A 26,788-nucleotide genomic window follows, 5' to 3' on the forward strand; every position below is an offset into this window, starting at 1 on the left:
CAGAGCAAAATGACCACTGAATTCATGTATTTATCACTACAAGGATTTTTGGTACTTCATTTAGTGTATGAGGCAGTACTATGCATCATTACTTGAAATACTTTCAAATATTTATAATTTGATATAGCTAATATTTTGAATGTTTCTCATTGTTTCAGTCACATTTTGGATCATCTGTTTTTGCCCCTGCTCAGTCTTCTCCATCTGACTATACAAAAGCTGTTTTCCAGTTGTTCAGCCTTTATCACCTTAAATTGTCGCAAATACAGAGGTTGTCTAAAAAGATGATACCATGGTCAACCGAACCTGTTAAAGTAGGTTATCACCTGGAGCACACATTAGACGTCAGGCAAAGGGGTCATAACTATGAACCAATTGATGATGGAGATAGCACACAGCCAGGAACTTCTGTTGTTGGTGGTGGTGAGGATATTAAAGAGACGGTCCAAAAATCTCAAGCAAAATTATTCACACTCAAGGTTAACAAAGATCATAATATAAGAAAAGAAGACCCACAAAAAGATACTGATGCAATTTTAGAGACATTTATAAACAAACCACAGAGGTTATTGAGAAGTACAAGAAAGAATAATGATATGCAACAAAACGTTGCTGAAGTGGCAGAAGATTTTGAATCTTTAATTCCTGTAAATGGCAGCTCAACAAAACAAAAAGGTCTTCCAGGCCGTAAACGTAAGATTTATGATGATTCTGATAACAAATTTGGTCCTATTTATGAGGATGATGACTTTGAGTCCATTACAAAGGCTGTTCAGAGACCGAGGCGGACTGTAAGAATTAAACAAGATAGTAGTAGTAACCAGGCTGATAATTTACACATGAAGGAACCAGCTGCAGGAAAATCTTTCCAGAGACATGCTAGTGATCTGAGCACAGGGAGTATTGATAGTATGAAATCGGAAGACATAGATATACTGCTTAATCCAGTTAGGCCTCCAAGTAGAACCAATGAAAGGTCATTGGATGGTTTAAGTCAAAATTCGGATGTTTTACTTGATTCACAGGGCCATTTATATTCTACACAGATGTGTGCTATGAAAGAGAAAAGGGCTAAAACACCTAAAAATCAAAAGGCTAGCTTTGATCTCAACTCAGAAGAAGATAGTGTTCAGTCTACTTCTTATAACCACATTAATGAAGATGTTCCTAATACAACAACTGGAGTGTCTCAATCAAAAGTTGAGCAATGGAAAGTAAAACCATTGTTCAAGGTTATACTGCCAAAACAGGGCATAGATGATGACCAACAAACTGCCACTGTTACTTCAATGCAGAATGATGTGAATCAGGAAACAGAACACAAATCTTCTATTAAGACAAAGATTTTTGGAACAATAGGAGATTTGTTTAAGCTTGGGCAAAAAGGAAGTGAAAAGTTAATAAAGGTTCAGACAGGGGATGACTGTTTAAATGGTGCTCAACCCAATAGTACTGGTATTATGGCGGATGATATTGAAAATATTTTTGTTTACAAAGATGGTAAGTACATATAAAACTACAGGGTTCTGACATCTATTTTACAGAGATCCCTGTACTAGTAAATTTTAGGAATTTTATTGGCTAAGCACACATCTATACATTTACATAACATGGATGTAAATAAAAATTTCCCTGTGAATCATCACATACTATTTAGCATTAACTTAACGTCCACTTTATTGATATCAGAGAGATTAAAGTTTTATGTTGACTTTGGGTAGAGAAAATGTGCATGGATTTTGATCATAATTCCTGGAATGGTCACAGTTTGTCTGGTTGCAATTCTATTGGATGTGTCATTTACATATTTTTATTGTTTCTCTTCAGGTGCAAGAACTTACAGCAGAAAGAAAAACAGAAAAAGACCAAGAACAACTGAGGAAGACGATCAAGTCAAGATACAAAAAGTAATGCCTTGTACTTTGTATATTTAACATTCACCCTAATTTTATGGGAATATTTATTACAATGTCAAAAAGACATAATTCTGCTTTTTTTACATTTAGTTATGATATAGGAAGTTGTATAACTGCACTGTCTAGATAGAAAAACATTTTGCGAAGTGGGATAATATAGGGAAAGTACCATATTTTTCCCTGTATTACGCACATTTGTGTATACTTCTTGGCAAGGGAGATCAACAAAAAAAGTTAGTTTTCATGTAAAATGCACACTAGGAAGTGAGGAAAAATCACCAGCAGAAGACCACATTGAGTTGAAAGGATTCTGGTAAATTCCCTGAAATGTGTATCTTTCCATCATTAATGTTTTAAATAAAAGTATTTTCTATGTTTCACTGCGTTTGCAGGCCATTGATTAAAATACAGCAATGTAATGGATCCATTCATGTCCAGCCGTATATAGAAAAGATGTTTAAATTTACCAAGCTTGTGTATTGATATTTGACATCTGGAAACAGTTCATCAAGCAGATTAAAGGATTAGTGACAATTATTTTCACCTTTTAAATTGATCTTTTGTCATTTGATAATTAAATGACAGTGGACCTGAGGACAGATTGGCACTCCCGTTATTGTGTATTTAAAGCTCCTCCACACACATGGTGAAGAAGTTATAATTAGGACGGTGTGTGTTGAGAGGAAAATAAGAAGCTAGTCGTGTTTTTATCATACAAACTATGAAATGCAAGAAAACATCATTGATGGATAAAACAACTGTTAAATAGCAGTAAAACTTTATTTCTTTATTTAACATACAACTATTCTCAAAAATACAAAATGGTAGTTCATAGCTAATGTACACCACATAGCTTTTGTTTGAAGAGAGATTTAATGTTATATAGAAGCTTTATAAATTTAAGTTAAATAGGGCATATTGAAATACTGTAGGACAGATTTCTACCTAGAGAGCTATTAGCATACCTAAATTTGTATTGAAATTGGAACTGGTCTATTTCCACTTAGCTGTAACAATATCAGGTACAGTCAAACCTCGGTAGCTCGAACTCCAAGGGACCATTGAAATGTGTTCAGTTATCAGGAGTTCGAGAAATTGAAGTTTGAATATTTCCGGATTTTTTTTTTCGTTGCCGGTCTGAGTTCGACTTTATCATTAGAAATTGCTTACTTCTTACAAAGTTTTGTTAGTTCATGGATCCTTTTCATTCGTTTTCTGAAGATTATGTTGATTTGTGGACATTAAAAATGCTGTGATCACTTTTAAAAACGTTCCAGTTCTTTGGTCAATAATTTGTTTTTATCTGATTTTCTTTCATGCTTTCATCATACCGACTTCGGAACATTCTAGAACTTTAATCAGTACTGTGTTAAGATCAAAACTACCTAATTAGTGATGACTCAAGTATTTCCTGTAATTAACTAAAATGACAGACTAATGATAGGGTTTCAGTTTTTCACACCTTTTATTATCCAAGCTGACAAAATGGCTGACGAGTTCGAGTTAGTAATGGTTATTCTCTAAGATTTAGTATCGAATGGACCGACTAGTCAGTTCGAGTGTTCGAGAAATTGAAGTTTGAGAAGTCCATGGTTATTTATATTGGTTATATAGGAGAAAATTTTGGTACTTTGAATTGTGTTAGAGAAACCCAGGTGTTCGAGCCATCTGAGTTCGAGCAAGTGAAGTTCAACTGTAGTTATTTTGATGTGTGTATTGCAGATAAATATGGTGCCATGTCCTCTATGTAGCAGAAACTTCCCTCAGGATTTTATAGAGAACCATGCTGCTGACTGTAATGGACAGGTTGATGGTATGATTAGTATTACGTACATTAGTTCTCTTCATGCATGTTTGCACATAACTTGATAAAGCTGAGATCAGCTGCCCCCCAAATCTGTCTATCCCTTGCCTTCTTTTCTGCTTCTTTCCATGTTATTCCCATCTCTTTCAACTCTCCTTCTACCATTATTCTTCTGGTTTCTTTAGGTCATCCCCTCTGTCTTTTCCCTTCAGGAGTCCATCTGAAAGTAACATTAGCTGGGCATACTGTGTTTGTAGCGTGTCAGTTATACCTGCATATCCACTATTTGATTTCTAACTGAATGCTCCTCTTTTTGATATTTTGATCAGAGATCATTATTGGCCAATAGATTTTGCAGATTCTACTAAGGCAGGTGTTCGGGAAGGATGACAGCTTTTTTAGGTCACTCCTAACCAGTTTCCAAGCATTCTACTCCATAGAGTAATATGGATATGACATTACTACTATAGATCCTGTTCTTAGTTATAAGGAAAAATTTTCTTGATCTGCATAATAGTCTTAAGCTGACAAAAAGCTGATCTTGCCTTGCATTCTTGATTCTATGTCTTTTGATTGTTCATTTTGCTTCTGAGCAAGATAGGTTATTTTCTTTCCATAACCTAACTTGGTACTGTGGCATCATTAATGTTGATCGGTCTGCATTTCAAACTAAACAAGGCTTTGATGCAGAGACAAATATTGATTTTGACCAGAATTGATTATAAAAATTAAATTATTAGGATTATTTTTACTAATGATAAGCATAACCAACTTAGGGACAGTTTACACTTAATACAACTTGATTAAAGGTTAAAACAATCCTTAAATAACACTTGTCAAACAAACCAAAGTTATATTTTTAAAATCTTGGTTAAAGAATGTCTTTTCATTGCTTTATATACTTAGCTGGAGTGTGAAGAAGTCCAGAGGTTTTTATACAAATGCAAAAAGTTTTTTCTGTTGTATAATGGTATAACCATGTCTTTGTCATTGTTGGTGTCAATTAACTTTAGTTTATTTACAATGACTTGTTAAATTTATGTCAAAATTTGCCAAACCTTTGGAGAAATAAGAACATTTTCAGCTTTACTTTTGCTTTGTTTGTAGATGAGACTGATATAAATTCAAATGGTTCACAAGAAAACAGACAACATGAAATAAATCACCAAGGGCAATCTACTTCTGGTACTCCAAGACTGGGGAAAAGGAGGACTCAGAAACAAGGTATTCCTTAACTGAAGGTATAGAACTCTAGATCAGATTTGGGTAGCTGCTGGTACCAAATTTCATCGATGAATTTTCTGATCAAGAGTTTTTTGGGGTTTTTTTTTGTTTACAGGCTTTGTTTCAAATCCAGAATTTACAGTTATGGTTCTTCTATTTCTGATTTTTGGCAATTTCTGCTTTTGTTGGTTGCCTCTTGTAAAACCATGTCTGTATACTTCAACATTTTCACTAAGAATACTAAATTTTTATCTTAAATAAATACTTAAGCCGAATATGTGTCCTTGAGATATTAACTCACGACTTAGATTTTTTACTATCTAGTCTAAGAAGAGTTCTGAAATAATAAATGAAAAAATTACTTGAAATTACTGGGTTTTTTTTATAGATGACATTGCAGATTTTATAGTGAATGATGATGAAATGGAAAAAGAAAAGGAAATTCCACAAAAGTGAGTAGTAATGTCATTAAATGCAGGAAAAGATAATCTGTGGTAAATATCAGGACTTATTTCAAAGTATACTATACATATTGAAATGTTGATTTAAAAATATGGTTTTGGGGGTTGATGGTAATTTGGGGTTGTTTTTTTTCTGACTTTCAGTAATTAATGAATTAAAAAAAATTATATGAAGTAGGTTCATATGTGAGTATCCGAGCTTCAATCTACCACTTTTATAATTTTTTTGTATTATAATCTCTGTTTTTTTTTGGTTTTTTTTTAGCTGTATATAATTGCCTTGGTTTTACCAGTCCCAGTTGCACATACCTTGCTTAAATCTAATTCTGTTATCTGTTAGTTATCAGAAATTTGTTGCTACTAGAGATTTGTGCAACTAGAAGATCTTAAAAAACAGTAATTTTTCAAAAACTAATTTTACTATGGTTATCATGTATGCAAGGTATAGACACCATCTATTCAAAGTTCTTTGTAGGTAACAAAAAGCACACAAAGCCTTCCTTTTACATGTCTGAACCTTATAATTAATTGGAAAGATGTGCTTGTTAACAGCATTAGATAGAACACAATTGCAATGATGTAAGTTTACCTTCATTCTCTTTCACAGTTGTCTTTGTAAATGCCATTTTCACTCTGTGTTAATAATTCCTAACTTGTTTATAGATCAACGATGTCATGTTATGTTTGTGATAAGCCATTTAGAAGCCAGCAGTCTTATGATCTTCATGTTGAAAAGTGCCTGATGGAAGCTAGACGGTTCCAAGAACAAGTCGATGTTGGAGGAATGGACTCTCTGTATGAACCTGAACCTGAGGATGTTCCAGCACCAAAACGTAAAACTCGATCTAATAGGACAGGAGATGATGATGAGGTCAGGTTTATGCAGCAGCATGTTAATAAAGATGACTTGATCTTGGAACCAGGAGAAGTACCAACATCCCGTAGTGCTGGACGTTATCCAAGGGCCATTAACACAGCTGAAGGGTACTCTTCAGGTTCAATCTATTGTTCTGTTCTGTTTGGGTTTTTTTTATACTTATAAAAAAGAACATTTTTAAACCCTGACTTCAGGCTTTCAGCATGCAAGTTTTAGTATTGTCTGAACATGTATACCATTAATGTCCAGTTAATCAAATATTGAAAGCCTATATAATTTGGTATCGAATATCTTCAAGTCTTTTACTGTGCGTTAGCATTTCATCTTGGTCACTCATCAGTTTTCAATGTACCAAATTTTTTTCATTATTTATATGTACAGTGTGTCTCGACCTGCTAATTTTATTGCAGTTTAAATATTTTCAAAGTGTATTAAGTTATGTTTATATAATATTTTCTAATTTCAGACAGTGAATCTGAAAGAATAACATTAAGAGACATTGTAAAGTAAGTTCATTCATGATGATTATTTCATTAGTAGAATCGTATTCAACAGTTTTACGATAAGAAATTTATGAAATTATACTGTGATATGATGAGATGTACATCACAATATATGCTTCTTTGCTTTCAATATTTTTGTTATCCTTAAGGTTTATACTTAAACATTCTTATAGCAAAGAAACAATACTCATTGTTATAAAGCTTTGTATTCATCATGGCTTTAATTAAGAATAATAAATTTGGTTCTGCCTGACTATGCATTAAAGGGAAAGAAGTTAGGCTCTTATGAAAAATCATAACGGTTGTAAAAATAACTAACCTTTAATGCAAAATGCGCTTTTGTAAAATGCTGAAGGCTATGCAAAATTTGAAATCTTTGAAACATATGTGGATGGCCATCTTGCAGAACTCACCTTTCTGAAGGAAGATCATCAGCAGACTTCATTGTTTTTAACAGATAGCTTCCGATTAGCTAGTGATGTCAGTATACTTAACGTCACATACAACACATTTTCGAATTGAAGCTCTACTTTTTAAACTGTTGGGACTTACCGCTAGAGTTGTCTCTCTTTTATTTAATATGAAGATAGTTCGCATATATGCATGACGTGTTAGTACCAACGAGTCGCTTATTAGCTTAAATCATGCGTAACAAATCCTTACGGGAAAATCCCGTACTAATATCCGCCATGTTGTTTTCTACGGGACGATTTGTTTACAAACGAAGTTCGTAAGTTCCCATCGAACTCCGGTGACAATTGTCCGCTTGATCAACTTCTCGGTATTGTACGTTGTTCGCGTAAAATAAATCAAGATAGCCGAAATGCATTCTGGGATCTTCGGTTTTTGGACAAACCATTTAAACGTAAACAACATCTCCTAGCAACCCGATCACTGTAAACATGGCCGACTTTTTACTATGTAAATATTGGCACTGAGAATTAAAATCTGACTGGAATTTAACGATTCAATCTTTAGGGAGAAGCCGTTTGGCTAAATGAATGAGCAAGTCATTTAAGACAATTTAAACGACGGTTGGTGTCAATAAAGTCGTAGAAAATATTTTTATTCAAATTTTAACAGTATCTTATTTATGTGACGCCGAGTATAAGTCGGTTTGGTACAAGTACTGCATTTAATATGTAAACAAAGAATATTCTGTAAATATTTCTATGATCCTGTTCACCTAATCACCAAAACATGCTGTCTTGTCAAGCTTACCATTGCACAAATTCACAAATATTCATAAGGTTTTGTGACTGGCAACACCAACATTTCTCGGAAGTAGCCATTATATTTTGCTCAGACTTTCTGTAGTCTTCTGGCTGCAAACTCTGTCATTCATCAATGTTGTCTGACATTTGCCGACACATTGCACCTCAATCTCTTCTGTATATTTGTGGTGAAATTATAGGGAAAAATCTTAAATTTGCACTTTCTTCAGACATTGTAATCAATGACCTATTTACTTTCACTTTACAAACCAACTTTGTGACATCACAACTCAAGGAATCATGGTGGCACCTATTGGCGCTGGAAATTCAAAATCCATAATTATCAATTTGCTATTAATTAGTTAAGGAAACAATATAATTTTGTTTCAATTTGATGTTCATTAACATTTAACAGATTAGTTGTGATATTTATAACTTACACAATAACATAGTCTTCTCCTTTAAGAGTCTTTTTGACATTTGATCTTGCTTGTAGTGAATCAAATATATTCATGTATTTCAGTTGTAAATCAAATATTTCATCCAGTAGTTCAGAGGAATCTTCATACAGTGATGAATATGACTGGTCCCCTTCTAAAACTCCTCCTGATCATAAACCAGTCAATAAGGAGAATAAGTTGCCAGGAGGATGGACCTTAGAGGAACTCCAGAACTCACCTGTTAGGTCTTTTGTACCCATATGGAAGCAAGCTGATAATGAGGGGTTCAAACAACAGTTTGACAAAGCTAAACAGAAATATCAAAGAAAATTAATAAGAGGGAATGGTAAAAAGAAGAAGAAAACAAAAAAATGGAAGAGGAAAAGAAAATCTAAAGGACAGTCTGCTGCAAAGAGGCAGAAATGTATAGATTGACAACAGGAACTATAGAGGAAGAGAGTTTCTTCTGTGGTTTTAGTTTTTTTTATTTGTCACCTATTGTAACATGTAAAATTACAGTTTTTAACTATTTCTATCAACTCAGTTGGATGGACTTGAAAACCACATTAATTGATTTGTTTAGTCTCCTCTCTAGCTTAAAACAGTGTCAGAATTACTATTTTTTGCACAGCTAGCTTATTCTTTTGAAATTTAATTTTTCCTGAGTTTAGGTTTTATAGGGATCCTCATGTTCATTTATCTGCCCATTTATTTCTTGGTTTCATTTTAGGTTTTTGGATGGCATATACAAAGTCTACCAGGTATTTTAAAATTTTAGGAGTTGTTGACCCATTTCTTAAATAGAAGTTTAATTTGAAATATAAAATGTGGAGATGTCTATGAATTAATTGATGTTAAATTAGTTTATGAAAACTTTATATACATGTACATCCTCATGTTTTTTATGCCCCCACAACGATAAGTTAGGGGGCATATTGTTTTACCCCTGTCCACCCGTGTGTAGTGCCGTCCGTAATTCTGTCTGTCCCATAAGTTTTCTGCACTTTTTTTGAAAATCCTTGAAGATATTGAAATGATTTTTTGTATATGAGTCTTTCATGATTAGTTTCAGATCAAGTTAAAGTTTTGTTCCGCTACGCTGAGTTTTACCAAAAATATGGGCCCTGGACTTAAAAAATTCCATGGAAATAACAGTTTTCCGCACTTTTTTGGTAAACCCTTGAAGATATTGAACTGATTTTTTGTATGTAAGTCTGTCATGATTAGTTACAGAATGAGTTAAAGTTTCATTCCGCTACGCTGAGTTTTACCAAAAATATGGGCCCTGGACTTTAAAAATTTCATGGAAATAACAGTTTTCCGCACTTTTTTTGTAAATCCTTGAAGATATTGAACTGTTTTTTGGTATGCGAGTCTGTCATGATTAGTTACAAATTGAGTATAAGTTTCATTCTTCTACGCTGAGTTTTACCAAAATAATGGGCCCTGCACTTGTATTGAATTTGTATTTGACATTGTATTGAAATAATAGTTTTTCAATTTTATTTTTGTAGATGCTTGAAGATATTTGACTGGTTTTTGGTATGTGAGTCTGCCATGATTAGTTACAGATTGAGTTTAAGTTTTGTTCAGCTATGCTGAGTTTTACTCAAAACCACATGCGGGGGCATCATTTGTGTCTCACATACACAATAACACATCTGACAAAGTGCTTTTTACAATTATGAGTTATGATATAGCTGTATGAAGGTTAAATGCGGGGGCATCACTTTATCTAGTTTGTTTTTTGTTTTTGTTTTGTTTTTTTTTGTCGGTTAGGTTACTAGGATACATTGGATCAACCATTTCAATAGTTACGTTTTCTATGTCAGGTTGATTTATCATACGTAGCACAGTTTTGTATTTGACATTTTAGATGCATTGATAAACTGTTATTTGTCTGTTTTATTGCTACAGAGTGGAGAAAACTTGTTGGGTAGAAATTTAAAAGCTAAATCTGAAGTATTGTTTTATGGGTTAAGGAATGTTTTTGTCCTAAAATTTCTTTGATTTTTGTGTCTGTTGAAATGGAGTATAGCTAAACAAATAATCTAAAATTGGATGAAGTCTTTAATATGTATATCTGTATGGATATTTCTCTATTATTATATCACATTTTTTAATATGTTATGCTGTTGAATAAATTCTTGTTACTTCTTGTGTTGTCCTGGTATTTTGTAGGATTTCTGCAGTGTAGAGGATTTAGTCCCAAACCGGTGAAACCAAGGAGGGCTATAGATTAAGGCTTACCGGTAATTATCTGTCTGGCATTTTATTCAGGTGACCAGCCAAAATGTGGGTGTTGTATAATGTTATCACATTGTCAGCAACTGTAAACATTTCCTATGATTGTTTAATTATTAGTTGTTGCTGTGCACACATTTTTATACACCCATCGATTTTGACAGGACACATTATGGCACTGTGAAAGTACTTATATTCATGGGTATCAGTTTTCGTGGTTTAGGCAAAAAGCATAAGTTCATGGGTTCTTGAATTAGTGGTTTTGATTATCCTGTCATACAATTTAAGGTAAATAATCCTTTTTCCTTTGGAAGGGAATTTTGTGGTTTACCTTACCAATGAAATCAACGAAAATTGGTACAACACTAACAATAGTATTTTCACAATATACAAGTGTCCATCTGTCTGCGGTAAACATGACCTACCTTAACTTGAGATCATCTTATCCAAAATTTTGAACTCTTACCATGGTTCTTTTAATGGTCATTTTTCGTAAAAATTGGATTAAAATTTAGTAGACTTATGGGACTTTGTAACTAAAATAGGGTTTGTTTTTTTTTTTTTTCACATCATACCATATCTCAAAAGCAAGTTGTGATTGTTGCTTAAAATTTTACACACTTATTAGTCATATTAATCTAAAGATCTGTTGGGAATAAGGAATGTGTCGGGATATACTTAGCATGACATCCTGTACAATCCTGTGTTATTTCAGAAACAGTTACACAAGACAACTGGTGTATCATTTATTCATGGTACAGCTGTTTATTCATGTGATATCTGGAATATTTGACGGTTATTTGAAGATATTGATTTTTATGAAATTTTAAAAAGAAGGTTCCAAACCACGTAAGGAAGTTTTGTTTTGAAAGTGGGGGTTACAGCCCCAACTGTTATAGAATTAATGGACGAGAAAAGCATTTCATAGAATTTAACTATATGAAAGCATAGGAATGTTCCATAATTGACTTTGGCTCCTGGGAGCTCTAGTTAGATATTGGCATTTTGCATGGAGTTGATTGTTTCTTTTTGCGGTCATATAATGTTATACCGCTGTTGTCCTCAGACACTTGGTTTTCTTGTGGTAACTTGGAAATTTTATGGTCCATCTTCACAAAACTTTATAAGGTGCCAAAGCACAAAAGGAAGGTTGGTATTGATTTTTTGGGTTATGGCTTCAACAGTTTTATAATTAGGGGCCAAAAAAGGAGCATTTCATATAATTTAACTAGTTGTTCATGTATATAGTTTCAGTAAAAGCATAGTAATGCCTATGATATTGTTCCACAATATTATGTATCATGATCGTCAGGCTGGTTTTGCTTTTGGGGGTTAAGACTTGAACATTTTTTAAATTAGGGCCAGAACCAAGCATTTTCTTTATGTCCAGACGGTAACTTAATTATTATAATGTGCCATACCTTAAAGTGAGGCTGGGGTTGATTTTGGAGTTTAAGACTTGTACCTTTTGAATGAGGGGCCTGAAACAAGCATTTTCCGTACGTTCTGACAAGGAGCTCAATACATTTAACTCCTTGGTTCAGACAATATCTTAGTAAAAATGAATGGATATTTTTGAAATAGTATTACAAGGTTACATATCACAAAAGGAAGACTGGAATTTAATTTAGGGGTTGTGACTTGAGCCAAACAAAAGTAAGGGGCAAGAAACTAGCATTTTTCCGATTTCTGGATGATAACTTCAGTAAAAGGGAATGGATCACTTTGAAATGGTACCACAAAGGAAGGTTGGGGCTGATTTTGGAGGTTTCAACTTAACCATTTAGGAATAAGGGGTCAAAAAGTGACCACCTCGATTCTAGTAAAATTCTTTTTCTGCGTCAAAATCTAATCCAAATCAAAATTCAAAGCTATTTAAAATTTGAATGATATGTCTATACTTTTCCCAACTGTTCTGTGTTCGATCTCTGCAGTCGTATCAAACAGCACCATGCGAAGCATTTTATTAGATGGTTGTATTGCGCATTCCTTCGTGATATTTTCAATTAATAGATTAGGAAACTGACAAAAATACGATTTTTAATCAAATTTACGAATCTGACGGAAATAATGGTTCTCAAGAAAACATGTTCTAAGTGCCTGGCTGCAAACTCCATGATATTTTCAAAGATGTCAGTGTAAACATGCAGTATTTAGGTTCCTTACGGTAGAAGCTCCATGGCACATTAAACTTGGCGAAACTAACATTGGAGCATATGGACAACGACATTAGTTGTATGTGTAGCCATAACAGTGCCGGAAATACCCCTTCGAGTATGCAGAAATGTTTATAGGAGTAACCTCTTACCGGTAGCTTTCTAATCAAGTCTTAAGGAAGTTCAAGATCCGAAAATAAAGTTTATACACGAAGTACTAAAAACCAGAAATATCGAAATCCGCTAAACCCAGCACTGATAAAAGTTCTACCAAAGGAGCTACATCATAGCTTCTACCATGTTTAGTACACGGAAAGAAGCCACAGTGTTCTAGGAGGTTTCGAATTTTGTGCTACTGAAACTTTTGGTAAATAGTTCAGGTCTGACTATAGGTCTTGTGAATATTCTCGGGACCTATGTTCCACCGGCAGTATGTAATATATAATCAATATAAATAAAGGGATTTGCCCATATTTTCAACATATGCAATTGCATGAAGTGGTTCGTGATATTGTAATAATATTCAATCTCCTTAGGGCAGTTTTATCTAAAATGTCTAATTCATTGTTTGACATGGTGAGGTGATGCGATGCTTGTGTTGCCCTTCTTAGCTTTTAGATTCGTAGTTAAATCCTCTTACCCTTTTAAGCTTGAACGCAAAGAAGACATTTACTTATTTATTACAAATATATATATATATATATATATATATATATATAAAATAGTGAGATTCCTTTTGTTTACTATTTGCATTAAACAACTTGTAAGATGAATCAATGTGGTATTCACAGGTGAGGATGATGTAATGGTTCTCAATAATTCGCTTATGTAGAATAAACACTTCTCAAATTTAGTCATTTTCCTCAACCTGCAATACAAAAAAAAATGAATTGACGAGTTTGCTTGAAGGTTCCTTGACTTGTTTATAGTTAGGGACTCGTTAAACATGTAACAGCCTTGTGCCTATATTAAACAATATTATAGACCGGCGGATGTGAAAGACGAGAAACCGATATACCTGGTAATAAGATATTAATTGATATACATGTACTGACCAACAATGTAGTATCTGTCAACATCATCCATGTCTCCATGGTAGTAGATTGGAGCTCGGTACGTCCTGTAATACATTGGTCTGGCATACGTTCTGTAGATCACAAAGGCATCGGTTACCGACAAAAAAACGATGACAGCCAGTACAAGGATACACAGAGTCCTCAACATTCTGCTATGGTTATCTACAATTATAGAAATTGGTTCTGCATCCTTATTTATTTTGCATAAATCGAGAAAGGGGAATCGAATTGAGGAGAAAAACAGAAGACTAGTTTCTAGATGTCGTTATGCATTAGTGAATGGTTTAAGTGACGAGTTTACCGGGAAACTTTATCCTTACTTATTTGGTTAGTTTCCAACTGTTACTTCATCGTTCCCGAAAATATAAGTGCCCCTCGGCCCATGCAGTCAAAGATTTGTCTTTTATTGTTTTGAGAACATGTTAAAATATTTCTTAATATGTATTCGCGGTGTACCCTAAGTAAATTAATTTTACATGTCTAGTTTGGTTATTACGTTATCAAACATCAGCGTGAAAACTTCAAATATTTTTTTTTATAATTCTTGACTTAAAAATATGTTTTAAATACATGTTTTCATTTTGATACTTACTTCTCTTTTTTAAATGAGACAAATCGTAAATTTTCAGGCAAAGCATTGTTCAGCACACACAGACTAACTCGGCCGTTTGATATACATGCGACAGAATTCAAAAACATGTATTTAATACGACTGCCAAAAAAATCGGTCTTTTAATGGTATCACCATGTCGTCGTCGTTGATGGCGTCCGTTTTATTGGGGGGTCCTGTATTATTATTATTTTTTTTTGGGGGGGGGGTGCCTCACTCCTTTAAGAAATAAGGAGCTAAAAAGGGAAATGGGTGTTATCATTAGAATCGATGAGAAAAGTTTCTCGTAGATCCGATTTTTGTGATTGATATGTCAGTCTTCTCCTTTGGAGATAATTCTGTTTAAAAATAAATAAAAGCCTAGGCTTATATTTAATCGTTTTTGAGTTACATGTAAAGCGGTACACCATTGAGCCAAGCCAAAAATAAAAAAAAGTCAACATTTTTATTTTTGGTCCGATTTTGAATTTCATATTTGATTCCCTATGAAAATCCCTGCCTGCATATTTCAGATCAAGCTTGTATAGTACAGTCCGCAGGGACGGGTCCAGGTGAGGGCGTAATGGACGTACGTCCCCTTTTCAAAGAAAAAAAAATCAGTAACAAAAAAACTATCGTAGTCTGCTAAATATTTTATTGAATATGGCAATTTCATTAAACATCTCATTATCTGTTTCTTGTAATTATACCTCCTCCCCTTTCATAAAATTGTGGACCCGCCCCTGGTCCACTTTGCTTATTTATTTAGTAGTCTGTTTTTTTACCATCCGTGAGACGCATAAGCATAAAATTATATCTAACTCATCAACTCAATCTAATTAAAAATAAAAATCCTATATCCATACGAACGTTGTTGACATATTGATTATATAAACTTGACTTTTTTGTATTCATTTCAAAGTAAAAAGTGAAATAAAACCAAAAAACTTACATCGAATTGTGTATTGTCCAAACGTGAAATGGTCTTGTGTTTATAGTTTGGATCTTTATATAATCCTACATGTAGTGGGCAGTCCTTCGATGAATCATTGAGTTATTGTTAATTAATTATTACAATAGTGATAAATGTCAACCAAAATTGTTGACCATTATCTTATGTCCTCCTTGTTATCCTTGTGATTGGTCCCTTTCCATAACCTATAACTTTAATGATAAAAACGTATATTTGAAGTAGATCGTTTTCTTGATATTTTTGTGTTCGTTAAACATTGTTTTGCTTCCGCATTATATTCTATATGCAAATTATTTTACCCATCTATTTCTAGTCTGACTAACATTGTACATGTATACATTTTAACAAAGTGTCTACTTTGTTCCTTCGATATCACTTATCAATATCATCGAGTAGCTCGGATAATATAACACATTGTTAAAAAAAATACAAGTCCAGTCGTTTTAGTTTTAAATATATTTCAAATCAATAAGACATCTTTAAAGAAAATTCTATGTATTTCCATGTTAAAAGTTTTTTTTTGTAAAGACTAGTCGATAATGGACAACCTTGGCGTACTCCGTGTAGATTGAAGGTGAAGTGTAGAATGTGACTCATATGACTCTTTTTCAGTTTTCGTTTTTAAAGTTACATTATCTAAATCAGTCTTTGTTTTAACCAACGCAGAGAGCGATGTCGCTTTGTATCTAGATACTCATTCCGATAAATGAAATGACATCGAATTTGAAGTATGATAAATGTTATTTGGTACCTTGGCAAAGGATTACCTCTTTGGTGTTAAACTCATTTCTAAGACGTTTTCTTTTGACCGCTACGAATACGGGTGTATATTTTTGCGTTTCCCTGTCAACACTGTTTGGCAAAAATGGTAGACAAAAGTATTTTCCTTCCCGTAGAACATTCATAGCATCGACTGGAGTTATCTATCACTGAACTTAAAAAGTTCACTGAACATCATCTATGATATTGAGATGTTGGTCTTAGAAAGAGACGTTGATGTCAAGACAATGCAACGTCAGGAAACCAGATAAATCATCTTGTAGAGAGCGAAAGCAAACACATTGAATGAAAAACTCTTACTTCATCTAAGACTGGAAATATTGACTTTGTGCACCATAAAAATTATTGTACTTTGTTATGGGACTCATCGTCTTATGAATCAATACTTCTGGTTTTAATGGTACGTGTACGTATTCGATTTTTATTCATATAGATATTTTTAATGTGACTTGCACATTCCCATTCGTTGGCTACTTGTCATTCAATTATACAAACATTTTATTTTGTATACGTCTGATAATAATAATATGACTTGTTTACACTAACAATAAGAAGAATATTTTTAGCCCTTTTTGGTGGCTATTTATGTCGTTATTGATAATTAAGTATCACCGATGATATGTATAAAGGAAAATAGCATACTATTAACAAGTCACAACGAATATTTCATGTATTTACACTTGACACCAATCGTATGCGGTACACAGAAGACGCCACGAGTAAGACACAAAAAACTATTATTGGAGACCAGCTTCAATCCAAATTAAAACCGATACATAGATTTATATGGAAATGTGTGAAAATCTGCAGTGGCATTCAACATGTATGTTATCCTTTGAAAGTCGGGCGTTCACGTTTCCTTCCATAAACAAATAATAAAGTTCCTACCACTGCCAACTATAAATGCCACATCGATACCAATAATTAGTTGGGACAGTTGATTGGTTTTATGTTATAGAACTAGGATCCAAGTAAAGGCGTACCAGGCGTATTTCTCACCCGTATTTTTGCATGAAATCTTGATATTTCTCAAAACCACCAAATCTTTTCCTAGCCTGGCCTCTCTCGGCCTTTATTTTTTTTCACGCAACCCTATCATAAAATTCGGACCTGAACCCCAGCAGCTCTTTTCACAAAAAAAATTCTTAAAATGAGTCATAAGTTATGACATCATAATTTATCAAAGTATTGTGACATCAAACTTACGACTAATTATACACTTAAGATTTTTTTTATGAAATTGAATTTGAAGGATGGGGTGTCGTGAAAAGAAGTAAAGGCCGGGCAAGACCAGACTAGTAAAAAGTTAAGTGATTATATTCGAATTTTATTTTTGTCGCTTGACCGACAATGATCATTTTCAAAATGTATATTCATTCATTTTTTAGTATATTTGTTTATGTTTTGTTTACTGGTTTTTTTAATTTGCAAGTGTTACTGATTTGTGTGTCTTAGGTTTGTTTGTACAAGTTACAAGCTGATTCAGAAGACAGCAGGAATACAAAAATCCCCCTTGAAAAAAAAAATATTGGAAAAACGGAAAGAAGCACAGTTACTGGACGATTAATGATAGAAATAAATGAAATTTATAGTCAAAATATGAAAAATAGGAGAGGTGGTATAATTGCCGATGAGACAGTCATTCACCAAAACCCAAGCAACAAACAATTTAACTTCTACAGGTCACCACACGGTCTTCAATTATGAGCAAAACCCATAACATAAAGCAAGGCATGAACGGCCCCAATATAAATAAGGTGAAACTATCCATGAAAGACGAAAATCTACCTAATCAATAGAAAAAAAACGTAAATAACAATGAATATAAAAACAAAAACTACCACTGGACTACAGGTTCTTGGCCCGGGACAGGCACATAAAGCATTTGGTGGAGTTAAACATGGTAGTGGGCGCTCGCTCTCCCACTAACCTGGGACGGTGGTGGGAAAATACAACAAAAGAACGAACTATAAAAATCTGTTGAATTCGGATTGATCTCTTGAGATCGATACAGAATACCAACACTTTAACAAATAGGACAAAAGACAAAATGCTGTTTCTACCTCGAAAGAGTACACGCTTTTTCTGTAAGCTTGTTAAAAATCCAAAAGCAACTGATAAGCACACCTTGTTGACACAAACAATAACATCAATAAAAACAGATCCAATAGGATTTGGTGAAAATATACCATAAAATGTCTAACCAAAACAAGGACTTCGTGCAAATGCAAAGATAAAAGCAATGACGTTCACACATACACATTTTAAACATAATAATGTTATGTGGGATTCGTGAATCTTGAACTATGTAAAAGAACTATTTAACTCCACTGGCATACTAGAAGACAAGGAATGGAGTACCAATTCAATTGATCATATAGTTGTCTATTTGTTAACCAACGGGATTTATTGAAAGAGTAATCAAGGAAACCAAGGTTATAGCGGTAATCAAAAGAATGTAATCCAGGGACAAAGACCAGACATGGAAAACAGACATACACAACAAAGAACATAAAGTAACTAAAATCATACATACAAAGTAACAAAAGTAAATGAGCAACTCGGACTCCACTAAAAACTGGGAGTATGGACCAGGTGCACCGGTAGGGTAAGCGTCCTCTGCTTTTCTAGAAACACCCGCCGAGTTGCTCATAAAAGGTCAAGTCCGGGGTAGACAAACGAGGAAAGGAAAACTATGACCCGTTGAATAAATCAGTTTTCATGGTGCTGATGAATACACCATAACGATCCACGAGTTCATGATGACGACCATAAAACCTCTGTAGTGATGACTTCAATCTTGTAGCAACATAACCTGTTCCAGAAGCCTATTTGTTAGAGTTCTAGCGCGATACAAAAAGTCTGCGTAGTTTCGGCAAGCTCTGGCATAACGTATGAGTTGTGATATGAACACTCCATACGCAGGAGCCGAAGGGATGTTGCCACTGATGAAAGGAAAGTTGACAATTCTGAATTAAAAGTCATCACGTTTGTCGTAAAGTTTGGTCAATAGTTTTCCTTTACCATCGATTTCTAAGTGTAGGTCAAGATATGAGGCTGACTTCACAGTGTCTGTAGTATCCTTTATCTCAAGTTCTTTTGGGTAGATGCGATATATCAAATCCCCGAAATTAGGATTGTTTAAAGATAATACGTCATCTATATAGCGGAAGCTGAGATTGAAGGATCTAGCCAAACGATATTCTTTCTTTCTGATCAAATCAGCTATAAAGTCAGCCTCACAAGAGTGAAGAAATGGGTCAGCAAGTAAAGGCGCACAATTTGTTCCCATTGGAATGCCGACCGTTTGTTGAAAAACACGTCCACCACATTGGACAAATATGTTGTCGAGCATTTTGTAAACATCTTCCTGTGTATATTTGGAAGATGATTTGGAATTTTTTCTTACAAAGTATGAAGAATCTCTACCAAGAACTATATATTTGTATATAGATGTACCATCTTTTTTGGAAAAACAACGATGTATAATGTTTTTAAGTCGGGATTTTAACTGAGTATGGGGAATAGAAGTATATAGTGTTGAAAAATCATAGGTTTTAATGCTATTATATTCAGATAATAGTCTTGAACTGATTGTCTCCAAAAGATCTTTCGAATTTTTCAGGATCCACATTGAATTAATAGCACTACGGGAGTAACAAGTGTTGTGGTAGGACTGCAGACCCTCTTGACAGTTGTGAGTATAGAAGTTAAAAGTTTTGAAAGAGGTTTGGTTATACATTTTGCAGATCCAGCTATGAAACGTTGTTTGTATGGATTCTTGTGAAGTTCATGAATCCAGTACAAAGACGGTAAATCACAATCATCGTCCTTGGTAGAGAGACCAAAAGAGGATAGCACATATTTATGGTTTTCCACAATCACTTCTTTGGAGAGAGTAGTAGCAGTATAGGTCTTATCACTGCTATTATTTTCTACGTCTACCTCTGATAATAAACATTGGATGTAAAACGTTTTGCAGACAAAAACAATGTTGTTTTGGGCTTTGTCTGCTGGTACGACAACATATTTGTCATGTATAGTAGACAATGTTTTTGCTACATCGGGGTCTTTGAAAAACTGATGTAGCCTTGGCACTCATTGACCTACTTAAAAATTTTCATTCGTTTCAAAATTAAAGACCTCACGGCCTTTAACCACTCTGACAGAGAATCAATGTCTTCTTGTGCTATCCATTATCCATTTTCTTGCATAGTCCTCAACGGCATCCATAAGAACTTTAAAGTTATAATTCCAATTTATGGAGCGTGGTTCACGGTACTTGGGACCTTTAGAAAGGATATTACGCAGAGATTCGTTTTCGATAATGGTTAAATCTCCCGTAACGACGTGACCAGAAGGACCATATTTGAATGGAGAGGTTTTGCAAGAATAGTCAGGTGGTTTAGCCTTGAAGTCCACAATCTCGAGGTTCTGCAATAGCCTTTTATAATTGAAAATTTTGGATGCAATAGGTTAAGTATAGGAATATGAAATAATTGGTATGGATTTGTCTTTGAAATATGGGGGAATTTTGTTGGTAACGTTTTTGTGATGGAGGATGTTAGCCAAATTAATTGCATCTATACCTTTGTTGACAAACGGTAGTGGAAGAAATGATCGTTTTTCTTCATCTTGACTTTTCACACAAACTGATTTAAAGAGTCTGTGGAAACCAATATCCAAAATGATGGCAACAAGTCCGTATAATGATGAGGTGGGGTCAGAAACAGGAGTGTCAAGATTTGTTTTGTAAAGGGAGTGTAGTAGATTGAGAGGTACAGAATAAAGTTTGGATCTAATGTGATGAAAGCATATAATGAAATGTCTAAGTAAAACAATATCTGCGTGAAAATGCCAAGATAATAGTAATATTTAGACAAGAAGTAGGACGAAATGTAAGTAGTTTTTTTCATGTTTAGTTGAACTGAAATGAACAAGGGAACCAATAAAAGATTCAAATATAAATATATATAACAATAAATTAAATAAACGTCTAAATATGTTTAATGCAAATTTTTGGTCGTTCCCTCCGCGGGACTCGAACTCGTACCGCTGTGACATCTATGCCAACACCGCCTGCACAAAGTCCAGCGCCCTAGACCACTCGGCCAGCTAGGCTATATAAAATTATAGCTTTCGCTGGCCGGGTCATTCCTCCTCGTAATATTAATCTAGGGCTGTAACTTAGTACACGATGTATGGTAGTACGGGACAGTATATATATATATATCTGTTTCATAAAATGTCAAATTATTGAAGATAAAAAGGAAATGACGGGGTTATCGCACGTGCAAGGCATTTTAAATTGCATTCACTGCATGTTTACTAGATATGGCGAACTACATGTGCCTATTAGACCTGAACGTGTACATTTTGCTCTCCTACCTATTGGGAATTATTGTTGGATAACGTACATGATGGAAGTTTGAAAGTTGAAACTTGGATAATTAACTGTCGGTTTAGTATAAATGTTGCAATTCTATACACATTGGAAGTATTTAATAGTCCTCCTGAAAAGATTTTTGTTGCACGGTCTAATCAAAACAAACATCAAATATGGCCCGCCTCCTTTGTTCAAGAGAGTGGACATGATCCTGACATGCTGGTGACTAATTCTCAACCTACTATCAGTATATCATCGTCTAAATCGAATAAACGATCTATCCCAGACAGTCCTGATCACCTTCCTGTTACTCAAAAACAAAACATGAGACAGATCAAGCGTCGGAACTCTATAGGGGACCTTCGAGATGTCGAAAAATAGACATCTGCAAGGAAAACATTAAGTGACAAGGTCCTTGAAGCGCTCACCAGCCCTGACGTCCTAAACACGATAATTCCTCTACTAGCAGAAAATATTGGTGAGACCCTAACCCCACTCATTGAAGACCAATGCATATCTATACTCGGCGTCACATAAATAACATACTGTTAAAATTTGAATAAAAATATTTTCTACGACTTTATTGACACCAACCGTCTTTTAAATTGTCTTAAATGACTTGCTCATTCGTTTAGCCAAACAGCTTCTCAAAAACAAGTCGCTTATTAGCTTAAATTATGCGTAACAAATCCTTACGGGAAAATCCCATACTAATATCCGCCATGTTGGCTTTTACGGGACGATTTGTTTACAAACGAAGTTCGTAAGTTCCCGTCGAACTCCGGTGACAATCGTCTGCTTGATCAACTTCTCGGTATTGTACGTTGTTCGCGTAAAATAAATCAAGATAGCCGAAATGTATTCTGGGATCTTCGGTTTTTTGGACAAACCATTTAAACGTAAACAACATCTCCTAGCAACCCGATCACTGTAAACATGGCCGACTTTTTACAATGTAAATATTGCCACCTAGAATTAAAATCTGACCGGAATTTAACGATTTAATGTTTAGGGAGAAGCCGTTTGGCTAAACGAATGAGCAAGTCATTTAAGACAATTTAAACGACGGTTGGTGTCAATAAAGTCGTAGAAAATATTTTTATTCAAATTTTAATAGTATGTTATTTATGTGACGCCGACTATACACATATTGAGCCAATCAAAAGTGCTATCGATGAATATTTCACAGATGAATTTGATATAGTAACCGTTACTGAAAAACACTTAGATCCAAGTGTCAATAATGATGACTTGCAGCTCCATTCTTTTTCCAATTACATTATCCGTAAGGATCGTAACAATACCGGTGGCGGTATACTGATCTTTGTAAAGGATGGTATATCAATGATACAAAAAGGTGAACTCGAAAACCCCATTGACGAAATATTATGGGTAGAGATAAAAGGTAAAGGTCAATGTTTTCTACTTTGTTGTATTTATCGACCAGAATGGACGGACGCTGACTTTTGGACAAGGCTAAACAACTCAATAGAGCACAGTTACCAATTTAACGAAAATATTGTGATAACTGGTGATCTGAACTCGAATTTATTTAGGCTCCACAATAATAAATTGTATGACACAATGAATCTCTTCAATTTAAAAAATGTAATTGATAAACCGACAATGCTGACTGATCACAGTAGCACACTGCTAGACCCAATATTAATAAGTGATACAATTCAATATTCATTAACAGATGCACTTAAAGTACCATCAGAAATAAGTGATCATGATGCCCTAATAATATTTCTAAAATGTCCAAGATATGTACAAAAAATCATTCAAAAGAGAAATTTGGCAATATGATAACATTAATTTAGAACATTTTTCGTCACAACTTGATAATGTTGATTGGGACGAACTTCTGTCTAACACCGAGGATGTCGATGATATGTGTAAAACCTTTTCCCAAAGGTTTATTGGTATTGCAAGGGAGAGTATCCCAACAAAATTAGTTCAGACACGCAATAATGACAAACCGTGGTTTGATAGTCAGCTTAGAAAGGAAATTCGAAAAAGGGACCGATTTCGTAAAAAGGCCCTAAAAAGTAAAAGAGAAACTGACATTAATAGATACAAAAAGCAAAGAAACAAAGTAAATAATCTTAAAAAACATTTAAAAGAAAAATTCGAAAAAAGTTTGGATAATATTATACTCAATAATGCTGCTAACTCAAAAACTTATTGGAAAATAATGAAGATTCTTATAAAATCTCAAAAGGGCTCTGGTGAAATACCCCCACTTAAAAATATTATTAATGACGAAAATATTGGTGATACCGCATACGGAGACGACGATAAATGTAATTTGCTTAATAAATACTTCAGTCTAATTTTCTCTCTGTAGGACAAGAATGTTCCTCTTCCTGATTTTGAAGAAAAGACAAATATTTTATTAACAGAACTTGAAATAAATGATTCTGAAATCGTAGACATAATAAAAACATTAGATCCCCATAAAGCATCTGGTCCTGACATGATAAGTCATAGAATGTTGAAAATATGCCCCGAAAAAATAGCAATTCCATTAAGAATTATATTTAAGAAATCCCTAGAACAATGTAAGTTTTCCACCAGCTGGAAAATTGCAAATGTAATTGCGATCTTTAAAAAAGGAGACAATTCTCTTCCATCTAATTATAGGCCAATATCCCTGATAAGATGTGTTGGAAAAGTGATGGAACGCATTGCTTATAAACATGTGTTTAACCATTTACAGAGAAATAAGCTCATTTATGAATATCAATCTGGTTTTCTTCCACAATGTTCAGTTCATCAACTAATAGAAATTTATAATTGTATTTTAAATTCTTTAGAAAATAAGGAGGTAAGTTGTTTTGTGTATTGCGATTTTTCAAAAGCTTTTGATAAAGTATGGCATCATGGGTTATTACACAAAATGAAGTCATATGGTATATGTGGAAATTTATTGAATTGGTTTCAAAGTTATTTAGACAATAGAAAACAAATGGTAGTAATCAAACAATCGTCTTCGCAACCTTGCAACGTTACAGCTGGTGTGCCTCAAGGCTCAGTTTTAGGTCCTCTGTTATTTATAATATATATCAATGATATTGCTGAAAATCTTTTGTCTTTATGTAGACTATTTGCAGACGACACGTCTCTGAGCTACTCTGATCGTGACTTATCACACATAGAGACAGTGATTGGTCATGACCTCAGAGAGCTAAGTGATTGGTCCAAAAATGTCTTTAATCCTGACAAAACGGAAATTGTGTTGTTTTCTAATATTGAAACTCCCGAAATAAACTTTGTATTTAATGATAAAAATATACCAGTTACAGATATGCATAAACATTTAGGTGTAACATTTAGTAACGATGCAAAATGGAATAATCATGTTGAATGTATAATCAGAAATGCATCGAAACATTTAAATGTATTACGGAAACTTAAGTATAGTTTAGGTTACAGACCACCAATTCTACCAGTGAGCATTTGGAACGTACGCAAAAATAGTCCTACGCAGAAATTACCCCTGTTCCTCATAGTGCTGTGAAAAAAAGTTCTCATCTTATTTAAAAAATTTAAACAGTTTCTGAAAGGAAAAACATTTCTGTACATTTTATAGGTGCATTTTGCTTCTTGTGATGTGAAGCCTAATCTCCATAATGATTTCTAAATATACCCCTATCTTGTGAAAACACTGGGATTTCCCATGCTATTTATAGATCCTTCACTTCCGGTGACCAGTACTGCACTGCAAGTCTGCTAACCCCACATGCCATTCTGAGGATTGTGAGCTGACATATGTAGAATCATGCTGATATATAGTCCTCTGCAGGTTAAAGTTAAGGTAAAGTCCAGAGAAGCCATTGAATATTGTGAAATTAGCATAGAAGCCTATGGGAAGTGGAATTAGTGGTTTCTAGCCTTTAGGAAGAAAGAATCTTGAATCACTATATCTTACTTTTATTCGACCGTTATTTGAATATGCATGTAAAGTTTGGGACAATATGGGCGTGGGTTATTGCAATAAACTTGAACAATTGCAGCTAGAGGCTGCTCGAATAGTAACTGGACTTCCAATCTTTACTAGTGCACGAATCATTTATAGTGAAATCGGATGGAAAACTCTAGCAGAAAGACGTGAAAGAAGAAAACTACAGTTGTTCTATAGTATCCAACATAATGATGCTCCAGAATATTTATACAATTTGATCCCACCTACGATTCAGAGTACAACAGTTTACCCCTTACGTAATGGAAATGACTTGATACATCCTTTTTGTCGACTGTCTTTGACACAAGACTCGTTTTTACCATCAATTATACGGTTATGGAATAAACTCAATTTGTCTACTCGTAACATTGAATCTATAGGTAAATTCAAAAATGAATTAAAGAGGATTTAATCAAATCCAGCAAACAGAGTTCCTAAATATTTCGAGTTTGGAAATCGTAAATTAAACATTATTTTAACACAAATACGATGTTCGGCCTCCTTTTTAAATTATGATCTCTCGAGAGTTCACATTATAACTGATCCATCCTGCCGATGTGGTGCTAGCATTGAAGATTCAAATTATTTTTTCTTTGAATGTCCTCACTATTCTGATATTAGAAATAGACTCCTTATTAATCTAAATTGGTTACCGAAAAATTGTCGAGTAAATTTAAGTACCTTAACGTGTGGTCACCCGGCTCTTACCGATGAGCAAAATACAATAATTTTTAGTCATGTATATAATTATATAAAAGGATCTAAGAGGTTCCATATTGTATAATCAGTATCATTGATACTGTCAGTATATTTATAACAACCACATACATCATCATATCATCACAATATTTGCTAGTTATAACATGTCAATATTATGTTTATATATTTATTGTATTGTTTTTGCATGCTTTCAATATGTATTGTTACACACTTTATATGGGAGAAGACTTAATAAGTTTGTCTAACTTGTGTCTAATCCCTTTTGCCGAATTACGCAAATAAAATATGTTTAAACTAAAATATGGCTGGTTTATTCTTTCGTATACAGTTTAATGAATATTGAATTATTATGGTTGCTGTAAATGTCTCAGTTCTATTTTTTTTTTATTGCAAGAGTGGAATTTTTATCGGTAACGTAACAAGAATGACCATTTCCGAAATATCAAAGGCCGACACAA

General features: G+C 34.0%; 1 protein-coding gene across 4 annotated transcripts in view; it reads left to right on the forward strand.

Annotated features, from left to right (window-relative positions):
- LOC148622023 (uncharacterized) overlaps positions 1-10,597 on the forward strand; it is a 28,645-nt gene extending 18,048 nt beyond the window's left edge. For 3 of the 4 annotated variants that reach the window (XM_088571505.1, XM_088571504.1, XM_088571502.1), the window contains 8 exons: positions 159-1,500; positions 1,828-1,907; positions 3,639-3,729; positions 4,828-4,944; positions 5,333-5,396; positions 6,069-6,400; positions 6,749-6,788; positions 8,523-10,597. In XM_088571505.1, the coding sequence (XP_088427631.1) occupies positions 159-1,500; positions 1,828-1,907; positions 3,639-3,729; positions 4,828-4,944; positions 5,333-5,396; positions 6,069-6,400; positions 6,749-6,788; positions 8,523-8,874 (2,418 nt within the window). In that variant the 3' untranslated portion in view covers positions 8,875-10,597. The remainder of the gene's footprint in view (positions 1-158; positions 1,501-1,827; positions 1,908-3,638; positions 3,730-4,827; positions 4,945-5,332; positions 5,397-6,068; positions 6,401-6,748; positions 6,789-8,522) is intronic. The other variant, XM_088571506.1, reaches the window with a different exon arrangement.
- The last annotated feature ends 16,191 nt before the right edge of the window (positions 10,598-26,788 follow it).

The sequence above is a fragment of the Perna viridis genome, chromosome 3, assembly GCF_037379345.1.
Source record: "Perna viridis isolate PV_CMFRI_1.1 ecotype Kerala chromosome 3, ASM3737934v1, whole genome shotgun sequence".
Lineage (NCBI taxonomy): Eukaryota > Metazoa > Mollusca > Bivalvia > Mytilida > Mytilidae > Perna > Perna viridis.